Genomic DNA, 16,842 nt, shown 5'->3' with positions numbered 1-16,842 from the left:
AGTGTAAACAACTTACAAAGAACTTTAAAAGAAAACTTCGTAATAATCTTTTAAAACCGGATATTGACAAAACAGTGTATGAGGACATCTAGTGGTGAAAGGAGATGCTACAGTAATACCGAATAATAAAAGAATTTGAAAAGTGTTTGACCTTGAAACAACACCTGGTATAAGCAAAGTGCCTTTATGTGAGTTTGTAAGAGAAAAGACTTTCTACAATTTCTACAATATCTGTTGACTCTGGATATAACCAAGACAGGAATTATTTGGAGACAGCGGGAGTTTCACATCTGTGATTTGACTGGAGGATTGGATCTGGCCTAAAGTATTTGGATCGATTTTTTTGGTTGGTTTTTAGCCTAAGATAGTTGGCTTTTTTCCCTTCTTCTTGCTTTTTAAACCTTGTTTTCCCTCCTTGAGAATGGCTTTTTTACCAAAGAGACAAATTAAAAATAATTTAAGAGTGATAATGGATGGAATATTATGAATTACATCCAGTAAAATATCTGGCACTAATATTTCTAGATGCCCAAAAGGCATTTGATAATGTTTCCTGGCAATTTATGATTCAACAATTAAAAATAATGGATTTTGGACAGAACATTATAAATATGATTAAAACAATATACAATAAACACAAACAGTGAAAGTGATTGAGAATGGAGATTATACTGAGAAATTTGAGATAAGAAAAGTTACAAGGCAAGGATGTCCATTATCTCCATTGTTATTTATTCTGACCTTGGAAGTTCTAAATAGAAATATTAGACAAGATACAGAAATTAAAGGACTAGAAATAAAAGGTCAAACATATAAATTACAAGCATTTGCTGATGATTTGGTATTTATTTTAGAAGAACCTTTGGAGATGATTCCTAAACTATTGGGAAAGACAGAACAATATGGAGAAATAGCAGGACTGAAAATAAACAGAGAAAAAAAACCAAATTAATAGTTAAAAATCTTACAGATAAACAAAACAACAACAACAAATGTTGGAAAAAATAGAATTGCAAATAGTTAAAAAGGTCAAATATCTGGAAATATATTTAACAGCAAGATGTTCAACGATAAAAGAAGATAATTATATAAAACTATTGAATAAAATAATAGTGGATTTGGAAAAATGAAAAAACTTGCAATTGTCAATATTAGGAAGAATTGCTACAGTGAAAATGAATATACTACCAAAAATCTTATTTTTATTTCAAACAATACCTATAAAACTTGAGAAAATTATTTTTGAAGGTTTAAATTCATTAATTTTGAAATTTATTTCGCAAGGAAAGAAAGCTAGGATTAAGATGAAAATGTTACAAAATGCCAAGGAAAATGGAGGTTTTGGTTTACCAGAGTGGGTTTTATATTATCAAGCATCTGCATTAACATGGGTAAGAGAATGGATAACTCTTAGAAACAAAAGGCTGTTATATCTGGAGGGGCATGATTTGCAATTGGGGTGGCAAGCTTTTTTATGGTACGGGAAAAATAAAATTCATAAATATTTTCAAAATCACTACATAAGAAATGCATTATTAACAACATGGGGGAAAAATAACATGTAAAATATATTTGAAAATTCCAGGCTGGTTGTCAACTATGGAAGCATTTGTACACCCAAATTTATTGGACTTTGAAAAAATCTGGACACATAAGAGATATTCTAAACTGAAAGGAATTTAAAATCTAAACAAGAAATGGAAAATCAGGATATCAATTTATCATGGTGGGCACAGTTACAAATGCAAGCTAGATATGATAAAGATGCTAAACTGTATGGATTTTATAAGGGGCAAACTGTGTTTGACAAGACATTGTTAACTTCTGATGAGAAACTAATTAAGAAAATGTATAATTTCTTATTAACTTTGAAAATGGAAAGCGAACAAGTTAAAGAAACAATGATAAGATGGGCGAAAAATTTTGGATACAAAAACTACAAGCTAGAAAAATGGCAAAATTTATGGGAAAGAAATTATAAACTGGCAAGGTCAACTTCCTACAAAGAAAATTTACATAAAATGTTTTCTAGATGGCACTTGCCACCAGCAAGACAAGCAAAAATGTTTAAAAACATGTCAGATACATGTTGGAAATGTAAACATAAGTCAGGCACGTATTACCATGTTTGGTGGACGTGTAATAAAGTAAAGAGTTATTGGAAAAAGATAACATATCTGGCTAGAAAAGATGTTGGGAGAATACGTAGATTTTATTAGGTATAATGCCAGAAAAGATTAACAAAGCCTATATTTGATTTTACCCATCACAACAGCAGCAAGAATTATATTTGCGCTATATTGGAAAAATGAAGGAACACCACCAGTGGAAGAAATAATTAAAATAAATACTAGAATGCGCAGAGATGGACAGACTGACTATGAGGCTGAAAGAAAAAGAAGAAACGGAATATTACCAAACCTGGGACTTTGATAAAAGTCGATGACTAGAGGAAAGAATAAAGGACTAGGAACTAAATATGTATTAGCGAATGTAAACTCAGTCAGCACGTTTGTTGAATAAATATCACGACTCAGTTTTGAAGATCATATTGGAGTCGTGGCTATGGGGGGCATTTGCCCAGATTCGCCTGGTACGCCAGTTGCGCCCCTTTCTGGACCGAGATGCCCTACGTACTGTCACCCGCGCACTCGTTACCTCCCGTATAGACTACTGCAATGCTCTCTACATGGGGCTGCCCTTGAAGACCACCCGGAGGCTTCAACTGGTGCAGAGTGCAGCTGCACGGGTAGTGATGGGAGCACCCCGATACTCCCATATTACACCCCTCCTGCGTGAGCTGCATTGGCTACCGGTTGCCCTCCGGGTGAGATTTAAGGTGCTGGTACTTACCTTTAAAGCCCTACATGGCTTAGGCCCGGGATACTTGCAGGACCATCTGCTGCCGGGAACGAATTCCCATCGCCCAGTACGCTCACACAGAGAAGGCCTCCTCAGGGTACCGTCGGCTAGACAATGTCGGCTTGCGACCCCCAGGGGAAGAGCCTTCTCTGTGGGAGCGCCAGCCCTGTGGAACCAGCTCCCCCCTGAGCTTCGGATGGCCCAAGATCTCCAGTCCTTTCGCCGCGGCCTCAAAACACTCCTTTTCCACCTGGCTGACCTAGACTGACAGGGATTTTAATTATATTTACAATTCTAACTTTATTCTTTAATTTATTTTAATTTATTTCAAATTTTATTTTTTAATTTACTGTACAGAGACCTCTAAGTTTTGATGTTGTTAGCTGCCCTGAGTCCCTCGGGAGATAGGGCGGGATATAAGTCCCATTAATAAATAAATTAAATAAATAAATAAATAAATAAATAAATAAATAAATAAATAAATAAATAAATAAATAAATAAATAAATAAATATCACCGAATGTATGGGGGGGGGAAAACCCAATAAAAACTTTTTTTTAAAAAGTTTCTGGTTTAATCTTTGTGTTTACTTCAAGAGGACTATCTGCATCAGAAACAGCAGGCTGGACTGGGTTACAAACAAGTCCTCAATTTGCCCTTAGAAAGAATTACCCACAATGCACTGCTGTTTTAAACGCTGCAATTAAAATTCTCGCCTTCTGGGTGTGCGATGGCAATGGCCCTCAGTCTCTCAAATAAAACAGAAAGCTCGTTAGAAAACCTCACTTAAGCTCGTTCATTTCCTTCCAATCCTTCAGCTGCAGAAATTTTCTCTCCTTACGGACAGCCCTCGACTTACAACTGTTCATTTAGCAGTGGCTCAAAAACGTACGACGGACTTACGACCTGTACTCACACAATTATCACACTACCCTCCCGGTCGTGTACAGGTAGCCCTCGAGGTACGACCACAATTGAGCCCAGTTTTGGGGGGGGGGGGTTTGTTTTTTTTTGCTGCTAAGTGAAACATTTGTTGAGCTATTTGCCCCATTTTACGACCTTTCGTGACACGGTTGTTAAGTGAAGCGCTGCAGTTGTCAAGTAAGGAACGCGGCTGTTCGGCGAATCTGGCTCCCACCCCCCCACCCCCAATTAATTCTGCTTGCCAGAAGGTTGCAAAAGGGGATACCCTGACCTTGGGACACAGCAACATTCATCAATACGAGTCAGTTGCCAAGGGTCCGAATTTGCATCCCGTGACCGTTGGGGATGCTGCAATGTTGTAAGTGTGAAAAACTGTCCTAAGTCGCTTTTTTCAGTGCCAATGTAACTTTGAACGGTCGCTAAATGAACTGTTGTAAGGAGAGAGAGGGAGGGAGGGAGGGAGAATATTTGCAACATTTGCAAGAACGGTTGCTGGAATTGGGTAGTAGGTCTTTAATGAAGAGAAGGACGAGGGGGTGACAGCATAGCAGCCTTCCAATCTCTCAGGGGCTGCCCCAAAGAAGAGGGAGTCAAGCTATTCTCCAAAGCGCCCGAAGGCAGGACAAGATGCGACGGATGGGAACGAATCAAGGAGAGAAGCAACCTGGAACTAAGGATGAATTTCCAGACAGTTAGAACAATTAACCAGTGGAACAACCTGCCTCCAGAAGTTGTGGGTGTTCCAACACTGCAGGGTTTTTAAGAAGAGACTGGACAACTATTTGTCTGAAATGGTACAGGGTCTCCTGCCTGAGCAGGAAAGACCTCCAAAGTCGTCTCCTCCTCCTCCTCCTCCTCCTCCTCTTCTTTCTTCTTGTTCTTTTCCTTCTCCTTCATATTATTTATTATTATTATTATTATTATTATTATTATTATTATTATTATTATTATTATTATTATTATTATTATTATTAGTAAAGGTAAAGGTTCCCCCGCACGTGCGTGCTGGTTGTTTCTGACTCTAGGGGCCGGTGCTCATCTCCGTTTCAAAGCCGAAGAGCCAGCGCTTGTCCGAGGACGTCTCCGTGGTCATGTGGCCGGCATGACTAGACGCCAAAGGCGCACGGAACGCTGTTACCTTCCCACCATAGTGGTCCCTATTTTTCTACTTGCATTTTTACGTGCTTTCGAACTGCTAGGTTGGCAGAAGCTGGGACAAGTAACAGGCGCTCACTCTGCTACGCGGCACTCGGGATTCGACCCGCCAAACTGCCGACCTTCTGATCGACAAGCTCAGCGTCCTAACCCACTGAGCCACCGCGTCCCTATATTATTATTATTATATATTATTATTATTATTATTATTATTATTATTATTATTAATCATCGCACAGTCAGCCAGATGTTTATTTATTTATTTATTTATTTATTTATTAATTATTTTAATTCCATTTATATCCCGCCCTTCTCCGAAGACTCAGGGCGGCTTACAAGCTTAGCAGTAGCCTTCATTCTATGTATATGCCTGCTTATTAGGGCTTTCACACACACCCCAAGCGGCATTATTACAAAGTCAGCTTATTGCCCCCAACAATCTGGGTCCTCATTTTACCTCCCTCGGAAGGATGGAAGGCTGAGTCAACCTTGAGCCTGGTGGGACTCGAACCTGCACTAATTGCAGGCAGCTGGTGTTACTTAAGGAGGCATTAGCCCACTGCGCCACCAGACTGGATTTGGCATTTTTGTCTACCTATCGAGTCCTGACCAAGGACCTGGGATAGGCAGATGTGGATGTTGGATGGTATCACAGATTATTATTATAAAACTTTTATTCATAAAACATGAAACTCAAGTCAGCTGAACACTCAAATTGACTGGCACTAATGGGTTGACACGGGTTGCTGCCAGCGCAGTTTTATGTAGCTTTGCTGGAGTTATTGCAGGAAGCTGCAATTTCTTGATGTATTTTGCAAAGTTTTTGGACATAGTTCCCGGTGTCCCGATGACAATGGGTATCGTTGTTTTTTTATTACTATTACTATTATTATTCTTACTATGATGATGATGATGATGATGTGGAGATAACTGGTGTAGCTTTGATCAACACCCTGCGCCTGCCATAATCTAGATTTTGAACCATCCACACGGTCGGTGACATTATCTAGGCAATTTAGGATGAGTGGGCACATCTGGCCCTTTGGTGGTCCCTGTCCGGCCTGTATGGATTGCTTTTATTTGGAAGGCAACCAGTATACATATATTTTTTTTAATTTATCTGCCTGTGTGCCTGCCTACGTAGCCTCACAGCCCCTTGGTTCAGTTCTCCTGAACAATCCATTTCTCACGTGGCCACCTGGGAAAATTAGATTTTCAAGGGGTTTGCATCCATACTTACTTCAGCGTTGTCCTCCTTCTCCTCATCGTCCGATTCTGCGCTGTCTTCCTGGGGCTCTTCTATAAGGGAACATATAAAAGCACATAAGTCAGACAAAAAACTCATTTTTTTCATCTTCCCTCTGTTTTTTTTATATAAAAGGCTCAAGATGATGAACATACCTAATCGTCTTTCCTCCTCCCATTTTCCCCACAACAACCCTATAAGGTGGGCTGAGTTGAGCCAGAGAGATTGATCCATAGTCACCCAGCCGGCTTTCATGTCTAAGGCAGGACTAGAACTCCCAGTCTCCTGGTGATTGGCCCAAAGTCATCCAGCCGGTTTTCCTGCCTAAGGAGGGACTAGAACTCACCATCTCCTGGTGATTGGCCCAAAGTCACCCAGCCGGCTTTCATGTCTAAGGCAGGACTAGAACTCCCAGTCTCCTGGTGATTGGCCCAAAGTCATCCAGCCGGTTTTCCTGCCTAAGGAGCGACTAGAACTCACCATCTCCTGGTGATTGGCCCAAAGTCACCCAGCCGGTTTTCCTGCCTAAGGCAGGACTAGAACTCACATCCAAACTACACTGTGTTGTTTCTCTGGGTCACATATGTGTGCGTATGTGGGTATATGCATACATTTATTTTATTTTATTTTATTTTGGTCCTGTTTGTGCGGTGTATATCGGAGGGGGTGACCCTACGAGAACTGTATGCGACGAAATCTCATTTCAATGTATGCCAATCAGTGTACATTTAAAGTGAGAATAAAGTGATTCTAAGTCCTCTAAGTTGCCAAGTGTCCAAATTTTGATCACCTAACTGTCGGGGATGCTGGAAGAGTGGTAAGGGTAAAAAAAAATTGGTCCTAAGTGTTCTTTCCCCCCCCCCCAGTGGGCATTGTAACTTCGAATGGACACTAAACAGATGACTTGTGGACGAGCGGGAAAGAGATTTAGGAAAAGAGCTGCTGATTTGCCAAGGCTAACGTAGGAAGTGAAAAATTAGGTTTAATTTATTTCTTGGTGAACGGGACTAGCACCTCCTGTTAGGTTGAACGGGGTTTGTGGAGAACCCATGATACAAACTACGTAACCTGCTTTGAGGAAGCTTCATTTTTAACGCTGAGCTGGCCTCACAGCCTTCCTCTCTCACCTGCTTGTAGCTGCTTGATAATGAACTCAATCTGTTGGATCATATCGGCGTTTCCTTCCTCGATGTAGCACCGGAGAATGTCTTCCATTTCCTGCACGGGTTGCAAAACAAACCTGTGTTAGTTGATCTCAGGGGTGACCCGGCCCGGGGTCACTGGGCCGCCGACGCAAATAGGCCTGTTCGCCTGGGGTGCCGGCAGATGGGCACGCCCAGCAGAAGAGCTTCTGTCTGCAGAACAAACAGAAGGTGAAGTCTAAGGGGCTGCCCCAAAGAACAGGCAGTCAAGCTCTTCTCCAGAGCGCCCAAAGGCAGGACAAGAAGCAACGGATGGAAACCAATCAAGGAGAGAAGCAACCTGGAACTAAGGAGGAATTTTCTGACAGTGAGAACAATTAATCAGTGGAACGACCTGCCTCCAGAAGCTGTGGATGCTCCAACACGGGAAGTTTTTAAGAAGCGACTGGACAGTCATTTGTCTGGAATGGTACAGGGTTTCCTGCCTGAGCAGGGGTTTGGACTAGATGACCTCCAAGGTACCTTCCAAACATCTAGTTTAATGAAGAGAAGGGCGAGGGGGAACATGATAGCAGCGTTCCAGTATCTCAGGGGCTGCCCCAAAGAAGAGGGAGTCAAGCTATTCTCCAAAGCGCCTGAAGGCAGGACAAGAAGCAAAGGATGGACACTAATCAAGGAGAGAAGCAACCTGGAACTAAGGAGAAACTTCTTGACAGTTAGAACAATTAATCAGTGGAACAACCTGCCACCGGAACTTGTGAATGCTCCAACACTGGAGGTTTTTAAGAAGGAGACCGGACAACCATTTGTCTGAAATGGTATAGGGTTTTCTGCCTGAGCAGGGGGTTGGGCTAGATGACCTCTAAGGTCCCTTCGAACTCTGTTATTCTCTTAGTCTGAACCAAAGCCAGCTTCCTTGGATGGAGCTACTGGGATCTTGTCCGCAGCTCCACCACCTGTTTTTCAAGTCTGGTGTCTGCGTTGCACTTTCCCAGGCGTAAAACAATAGCAGTGAATGAAGGTGCGGAACTCTCGGAATTTCCCAGCCGGGCTGTGCTGATTTCAACCCTGAGCTACGAATATTCTCTTCTGAGTGAACATTTGGATTTTGCAAAGCTCTTTGCAAAGAATTAAAGACAGCGGAGGAACCTGACGGCGTTGTGATTATCACAGCGATCCTCCTAAAGTGATCCCAACCATCCTCCCCCGCGCTGGGAATTTTGTTCCGGCTTGCCCGTTTCACTCTGCATTACCGATACAATTCCCTTTCGAATTAAGGGCAAAATCGGAGCTTCTCTCGCAGGCTGTTTGCGTTCTAAACAAAATGACAACCCTTTCAAAGCCGATCAATGAAGAAAAAAAACATGGCACTTGAACTGCCCGTTAAAAAAACCCTGTGTCTTCAGAGATAGCCTCTGAGAACAGGCGAGGGAAGATAAGTATCTGAGGAAAGTGCGGAGGAGCGCATTGGAACAGATTCCGGCTTTTGTCTGCCGTTTAGCAGCGGGAAACTTATCTTTCCAAGATAGCCAGCAGCATTTCTGCAAGCTGGAAAATTTATCGCCCGCCCCCATTTATCACGAGGCACGACCACAATAGCAAACCAAAGCCACCATCATCTCTTTCCGTGCAATTCTGTTACGGCCGCTTAGTCCCAAGTAAAACCAAAGGCCCATCAGCCCCAGAAGGAGGGGGGGGGGGAAAGCAGGAGTCATCTGCTACACACAGTCTAAGCCTTGTAACTGCCACTATGTAGGACAGACAGGCGGAAGACGAGCAGAGCGCATCCATGAACAACAACCTAGCAGACAGAAGAGATGGTGAAAACTCCTTAATCTCACAACACCTGGACACACTCAAGTGGGAAAATGTGAGCATCTTAGACCAAGTCCAAAAAACACCAGATAATTCCTGGAAGTCTGGCGTTAGGACACATCAGCCATCAAGAGGCACATAGAGATAAACAACATCTACACACCATTGACAAGACACAATGCAAAATCTAAAAAGGAAACAAAAAAAAAAGAGGTTGAGACTTTGGAAAAAGTGCAGAGAAGAGCAAGTAAGATGATCCACGGCCTGGAGACCAAAACATAGGAAGGATGGCTGCGGGACTTGGGTTTGGCTAATCTAAAGGAAAGAAGAAACAGGGGAGACATAATAGCAGGATTCCAGTATCTGAGGGGCTGCCACAAAGAAGAGGGGGGTCACTTTATTCACCAAAGCACCAGAGGGAAGGATGAGAAACAATGGTTGGAAACTGACCAAAGAGAGAAGCAACCTGGAATTGGGGAGAAAGTTCCTGACACTGAGGACAATTAACCAGTGGAACAACTTGCCACCAGAAATCCTTGGTGCTCCATCACTGGAGATTTTTAAGAAGAGACACTAGACAGTCATTTGTCTGAGATGTATAGGGTCTCCTTCTCGAGCAGGGGGCTGGACTAGAAGACCTCCAAGGTCCCTCCCTATCCTACCCTATCCTATCCTATCCTATCCTATCCTATCCTATCCTATCCTATCCTATCCTATCCTACTCTTTTTCTATATTCTATTCTACTCTATTTTATTTCTATATTCCATTCCGTTCTGTTCCATTCCATTCCGTTCCATTCTATTCTATATTCCAATATTTATTCCATTCCATTCCATTCCATTCCATTCCATTCCATTCCATTTTCTATTCTATTCTATTCTATTCTATTCTATTCTATTCTATTCTATTCTATTCTATTCTATTCTATTCCATATTCTATTCCATATTCTATTCCATATTCTATTTTCTATTCTATTTTCTATTCTATATTCTATTCTATTCTATTCTATTCTATTCTATTCTATTCTATTCTATTCTATTCTATTCTATTCTATTCTATTCTATTCTATTCTATTCTATTCTATTCTAAAACCTCTTCACCAGGAATCAACATCAGAGATTAACACCAAGATTGACACTAGAGCAACAAACAAGAAGTAAGCAAACCCCAATCAAGGAAAATATCAACCCAGACAAACAAGCTAGCAGTAAACAATAGCCTAATCAAGGAACTACCAAGATCACTCCCACTAACACTGAGAAGGCAAGCCAGTTGTATATAAAATGAGAATAAACCTCACTCCCTTCTAGCACTGATGATGTTCCCCAGTTTGGTAATGAAACATCTGTAAGAAAACAACCCAGCTTAGGGAGCACCAAGGATCCCACAGTGCTTATTTAGCATTGAGAACGGTTGACGAAGATGAAGCTGATGCCATTGAGGCCACCCTGTGAACCTGTACCAGTGTGGAGTTCACACAGTGCATTAGGCTAGCCGCTAGGTCAAAACTGAGCTGTAAGCCAGACTTTGTTTCTGCATGTTGTGTGAACCCGGCCACTATTAGCCATCATGTGATGTTTTTATTTGGACATGTGAAAGTAGCAATCATGGTGTATTAACCTGACTTCAGAGGGTTGTACAATCCCAGGCAGGGTCTGTCTGGCACAGGAGGAAAAAATTTCAGACCTGTGGCAGGGGATAATGGGAGTTCATGACTTTAGGAAGACCAGTTTCTAGATGGCTGGGGATAAGTGGGGAGGTGACGTACACTTTGAAAGAGCTTCTACATAGCTGGTTTCTGTGCTTGGCTGTTGTTAATCTAGCCCAGGGGTGGGCCGCCTTGGCTCTTTTATGACTCAGGGACTTCAACTCCCAGAATTCTTGAGCCAGCATGGGGGGGGGGAACTATGGCCCCTTCATGACTTGTGGACTTTAACTCCCAGAATTCCTGAGCCAGCCACGCTGAGGGGAAACGGAGAGGTTTCCAAGTTGAGCCATGTTGGCTCAGGAATTCTGGGAGTTGAAGTCCACAAATCATGAAGGGGCCATAGTTCCCCCACGCTGGCTGAGGAATTCTGGGAGTTGAAGTCCGGAAATCATGAAGGGACCAAAGTTCCCCCATGCTGGCTGAGGAATGCTGGCTGAGGAATTCTGGGAGTTGAAGTCCGCAAGTCATGAAGGGGCCATAGTTCCCCCACGCTGGCTGAGGAATTCTGGGAGTTGAAGTCTGGAAGTCATGAAAGGGCCATAGTTCCCCCATGCTGGCTCAGGAATTCTGGGAGTTGAAGTTTGCAAGTCATAAAAGAGCCAAGGTTGCCTACTCCTGCTCTGGGGAAAAGGCAGTGTGGCATAAGGAAAGCATATTGTATATCGCCCACATCGGAATCCCCCCTCCCCACAAGATGGTAGGCCCCAAAGAATGGTTATAGATGCATGTATAGGTTAGGACAGGGGTAGGCCACCTTGGCTCGTTTATGACTCGTGGACTTCAACTCCCAGAATTCCTGAGCCAGCCGTGCTGAGGGAAAAGGGAGAGGTTTCCAAGCTGAGCCATGCTGGCTCAGGAATTCTGGGAGTCGAAGTCCACAAGTCATGAAGGGGCCATAGTTCCCCCATGCTGGCTGGGGAATTCTGGGAGTTGAAGTCCACGCATCTTAAAGGGGCCACGGTTGTGAATCACTGCCTTAATTGGATAGTTCAGGGGTGGGGAACCTTGGCTTTTATGACTGGTGGACTTCAACTCCCAGAATTCCTGAGCCAGCCGTGCTGAGGGAAAAGGGAAAGGTTTCCAAGCTGAGCCAGGCTGGCTGAGGAATTCTGGGAGTTGAAGTCCGCGAGTCGTAAAAGAGCCAAGGTGGCCTTCCCCTGGGACTCTGGCCCATTGAATGTCCCAAAACGTTTGGACCTCTCACCATTGCTTGAGCTTCCTCTCTTATGGACGGAACTGCAAGGATGCTATAAAGGGCTCCGTTCACATAGGGATGAATCTGCAACAAAGGAGATTAAAATGAACCACCATTCAAAGGGGATCTGGGGACATAAGAGAGGAGGAGAAGGAGGAAAGGAAAGGGAAATTGAAAATGAAAATAAAAATGAAAGAGAAAGAAGATTCAGTTTATTTTAGAACATGGGATACCTTTTATCAACGGCTAGAAAAAAACGAGGTAGAGCGAAAGGAATTTAACATGTATTATTAGTAAGGTAAATGTTGGAACTCAGACAATATGTTGCTGGTAAAATATTAAGCATTGGTGATTATAAAAAAATAAAAATAAAAAATAAATAAATAAAGAAAGGAAAGGAGGAAGAAAGGAAGGAAAAAGATGAGGAGGAGGAGGAGAGAAGATTATCTTTACAGAGCCCAGATGATGTTATGAGTTTTAAGAATTTCATTTGGCCCTCAGAATATTATTCGCCAGAATCAAGACATCCCAAATCATCCCAAATGAGACACGCGGTGGTTTGGTTTTCTGAAAACTGGTCCTCTTCACCCCCCCCCCTCGAAAATGATCACCGTGGCAAGTACCTCGTGGTTCTCGTGGCCAAGGAGGTCCGAGAGAACTTTGAGAATCTCGTTTGCAATTTTCACGCACGTCTTCTTTCCTGCGGAGGAAAAAAAAAAAGGCACAAGCAGACGTGGGTGTCCACTCAAAACACCCATCCGTCCACAGGACCTCAGGGTCAGCCGAGCGGCCATTACATCCCGCTTATGGGCAGAACAAACTAGCAACAGAGGGCGTCGCGCAACAGGGGTGCGCCAAACCTGCCTGGACCGCTGCCTCCTGCCCCAGCTGTAGCTGCCAAATACAGGTAGTCCTCAACTTACGACGATTCGTTTGGTGACCGTTCAAAGTTGCAATTTTTTTTTAAAAAAAGGGAGACGGCCGTTTTTCACACAACGGTTGACAGGCGATCCACATCCGGACCCTCGGCAACTGGCACGTACCGTGTTTCCCCAAAAGTAAGACCTACCCCGAAAATAAGCCCTTAGCTTGATTTTTGAGGGTGGGCCCAATATAAGCCCTACCCCACAAATAAACCCCAGTTTTGGGGCGAGGCGCAGGCCTAAAAAGAATCAAGCTAGGCCGGGGGTGGGGATTGGAGCTTCCCATTTCAGCCAGGCCTCCCACGGAAGGAGCAGCTTCGTTCTGCAGCTGAGAATGGAGCTCTGGCCTGCATTTTTGCACTCATGAGACCTTTCCGGAAGGCCTTTGGCTAGAAAATGGAGGCCGGATCTCCATCTCAGCCGCAGAACTACACGATTCTGTAATAGCTTTGCTCCCTATGCCACTCGACTGGTAAACTCGCAAGATTCCCTTTTCTCGCCATGCACATGTATACAAAACCCGGACTATAATAATAATAACAATAATAGTAAAGTTGGACGGGACCTTGGAGGTCATCTAGTCCAACCCCCTGCTCAGGCAGGAAACCCTATAGCATTTCAGACAAAATGGCTGTCCAGTCTCTTTATTAAAAACTTCCAGTTTGCAGCTTCTGGAGGCAAGTTGTTCCACTGGTGAATTGTTCTGTCAGGAAGCTTCTCCTTAGTTCCAGGTTGCTTCTCTCCTGGATGAGTTTCCATCCGTTGCTTCTTGTTCTGCCTTCAGGTGCTTTAGAGAATAGCTTGACTGCCTCTTCTTTGGGGCAGCCCCTGAGAGATTGGAACACTGCTATCCTGTCACTCCTCACCCTTCTCTTCGTTAAACTAGACATAACCAATTCCAGCAGCCGTTCCTTGTATGTTTGAGCCTCCAGTCCCCTGATCCTCTTTGTTGCTTTTCTCTGTACCCTTTCCAGAGTCTCAACCTCTTTTTTACATTGTGGTGACCAAAACTGGATGCCGTATTCCAAGTGTGGCCTTACCAAGGCCTTGTAAAGTGGTATTAACACTTCACAGGATCTTGATTCTCTCCCTCTGTTGATGCAGTCTAGCACAGTGTTGGCTTTTGTGGCAGCTGCAACAAGACTGTTGTTTCTCTGACTCATATAATATATATGGATATAGGCATTAGTCTGTATTTATGTATGTATGTCATATTTATGCAGTGTACTGTATATCGGAGGGCGGTGACCCTTTGAGAGCTGTATGCCACAAAATTTCATTTTAACGTAGGTGGATCAGCGTACATTCAAAGTGACAATAAAGTTATTATTCTATTCTATTCTAGAATGTAGCTGCTCCTTCGGCCGCAGAACTGGGCTGGCCGGTCGGTGCTATTGGTGAGTGGAAAAGACAGACACACACAAAATAAGACCTGGTGCCTCTTTTGGAGGCAAATTTTTTTTTAAAAAAAATAACACCAAGTCTTATTTTTGGGAAAACACCGTATTTATGACAGTTGTGGTGATCCCCTTTTGCGACCTTCTGACCAGCAAACTCAATGGGGGAAGCCAGATTCGCTTAACAACCGTGTGACTTACTTAACGGCTGCACTGATTTGCTTAACAATGGTGACAAGAAAGGTCGTAAGACGGGAGAAAATCCACAAAACCACCATCTAGCTCAGCTGTGGCAATTTTGGGCTCCGTTGCGGTCGTAAGTCGAGGACTACCTTTACTCAAGGGTAGAGTTGCGGGTTCAGGCCCATTTTCAGCCACAGCAGCGCAGAGCTGTTACCTGAGCTGCGCAAGCAGAGATTCATGAGCAACGCCACCGAGTAGGCCAGGGTGTAATCAGACATGGAATCCGTGTCCTTCAGGGCCTCCACCAGCCACGGTATGAGCCCGTCCTTAACCATGGCCGATTGCAAAGCCCGCCTGGGGATTCAGAAAAACGTGAATAGATTATCATATTCTAATTCTACGCTCAGATCAGGGGTAGGCAACCTTGGCTCTTTTATGACTTGTGGACTTCAGAATTGGGAGTGGCTCAGGAATTCTGGAAGTTGAAGTCCATGAGTCATAAAAGTGCCAAGGTTGCCTACCCCTGCCTTAGATTATCTATTCTAAAAGGAGTTATAACGTATTTTATATATAGGTAAAGGTAAAGGTTCCCCCGCACACGCGTGCTAGTCGTTTCCGACTCTAGGGGCCGGTGCTCATCTCCGTTTCAAAGCCGAAGAGCCAGCGCTTGTCCGAGGACGTCTCCGTGGTCATGTGGCCGGCATGACTAGACGCCAAAGGCGCACGGTACGCTGTTACCTTCCCACCGGAGTGGTCCCTATTTTTCTACTTGCATTTTTTACGTGCTTTCGAACTGCTAGGTTGGCAGAAGCTGGGACGAGTAACAGGCGCTCATTCTGTTACGCGGCACTTGGGATTCGACCCGCCAAACTGCCGACCTGCTGATCGACAAGCTCAGCGTCCTAACCCACTGAGCCCCCGCATCCCCAAGAACACTCCCACCAACAATGATAGGGCATATCTTATAAAAATAAGAACAAGCCCCTCCTCCCTTCTAGCACTGATGATGTTCCCTAGTTGGGCAATGAAACGTCTGCAAGAAAACAACCAAGCTCAGAGAGCCCCAAGGACCCCACAGTCCTCCTCCTCTTCCTCCTCCTCTTCTCCTCCATTCCTCCAAGCCCATGCCTTTCTAGCCCTGATGATGTAACGAATGCGAAAGGAGCTTTGCGCACGGTTTTGAACAGGCCGCAACCCGGGAGCGGCTCACAGCCCAGGGCTTAGGGACCCCTGACTTGGGCAACACGACGGAGGGAAAGGGCCCTACCCACGGTTATCTGCTCCCAGAAGGAAACCAGGATCCTTGAAAAGAGAGATAACTTTCTTTGTGCTGAGCTCCTGTGCTTAGCTCATACACGGAAGATCTGATAGCGGCCAGGTTAATGTTTCACCAGGCGGGCAGGTTTTTTTTTTTTTAATCATCTAGTTATGCAACCGCGGTTTTCTTTTCTTCCCCTGAGCAATAAGCCATAAAAAGTGAGAGAAAAGCGACAGCTTTATTGTCCAGAAGCTATTATTAGCTCAGCTGATACAGCCTAGTAGTTCACCTGCTCCAATGGTTATTTCACCTGTTTGAACTCCTCGCTCGCCCAAGTGCGCCTCGCACGACAGGCCGCTCCCCGTCACACTTTTAAAAGGGTCTCTAGCGCTCGTCTTCATGAAGGAAAGACAGAAACACCTCAGGGCAGCTTCTCAACACTCAGCCCTGTGTCTTCCATTCTTTGGCGTCTTTAGCTAACCCGTCCCACAAATCTGAGCTCCTGGGTCCTCTCGGAGACGTTTCATGACCCAACTAGGTAACGTCATCAGTGCTAGAAGGGAGTGGGTTGCGCAGAGAGGAGGAGGAAGACTGTGGGGTCCTTGGTGCTCTCTTGAGTTTTGGCTTTTTTCTTGCAGACGTTTCATGACTCAACTAGGTCACATCATCAGTGCTAGGAGGGAGGAGGCCTTGTGGGGCGGGGAGGAGGAGGAGGAGGAGGAGGAGGAGGAGAGTGACTGTGGGGTCCTTGATGCTCTCTGAACTTAGTGGTTTTCTTGCAGACATTTCATGACCCAACTAGGTCACATCATCAGTGCTAGGAGGGAGAAGGCCTTGTGGGGCGGGGAGGGGCAGCAGGAGGAGGAGGAGGAGGAGGAGGAGGACAGTGACTGTGGGGTCCTTGATGCTCTCTGAGCCTGGTGGTTTTCTTGCAGACATTTCATGACCCGACTAGGTCACATCATCAGTGCTAGGAGGGAGAAGGCCTTGTGGGGTGGGGAGGAGGAGGAGGAGGAGGAGGGAGGAGGACAG

The 16,842-nt window shown here is 44.4% G+C and overlaps 1 protein-coding gene across 2 annotated transcripts in view; it reads right to left on the bottom strand.

The window, feature by feature from the left end:
- ARMC9 (armadillo repeat containing 9) overlaps positions 1-16,842 on the bottom strand; it is a 136,232-nt gene that overhangs the window by 58,235 nt on the left and 61,155 nt on the right. For both annotated transcript variants that reach the window (XM_081329439.1, XM_081329438.1), the window contains exons 15-19: positions 14,767-14,906; positions 12,673-12,749; positions 12,059-12,133; positions 7,315-7,405; positions 6,182-6,240 (exon numbers count right to left, since the gene is read on the bottom strand). In XM_081329439.1, coding sequence (XP_081185565.1) covers positions 6,182-6,240; positions 7,315-7,405; positions 12,059-12,133; positions 12,673-12,749; positions 14,767-14,906 — 442 coding nt within the window. The remainder of the gene's footprint in view (positions 1-6,181; positions 6,241-7,314; positions 7,406-12,058; positions 12,134-12,672; positions 12,750-14,766; positions 14,907-16,842) is intronic.

This window comes from Vipera berus, assembly GCF_964194415.1.
Source record: "Vipera berus genome assembly, chromosome: 5".
In the NCBI taxonomy this organism is placed as follows: Eukaryota; Metazoa; Chordata; class Lepidosauria; order Squamata; family Viperidae; genus Vipera; species Vipera berus.
Note: the sequence above shows the minus strand (reverse complement) of the source record. Positions and strands in the feature narration are given on the sequence as shown.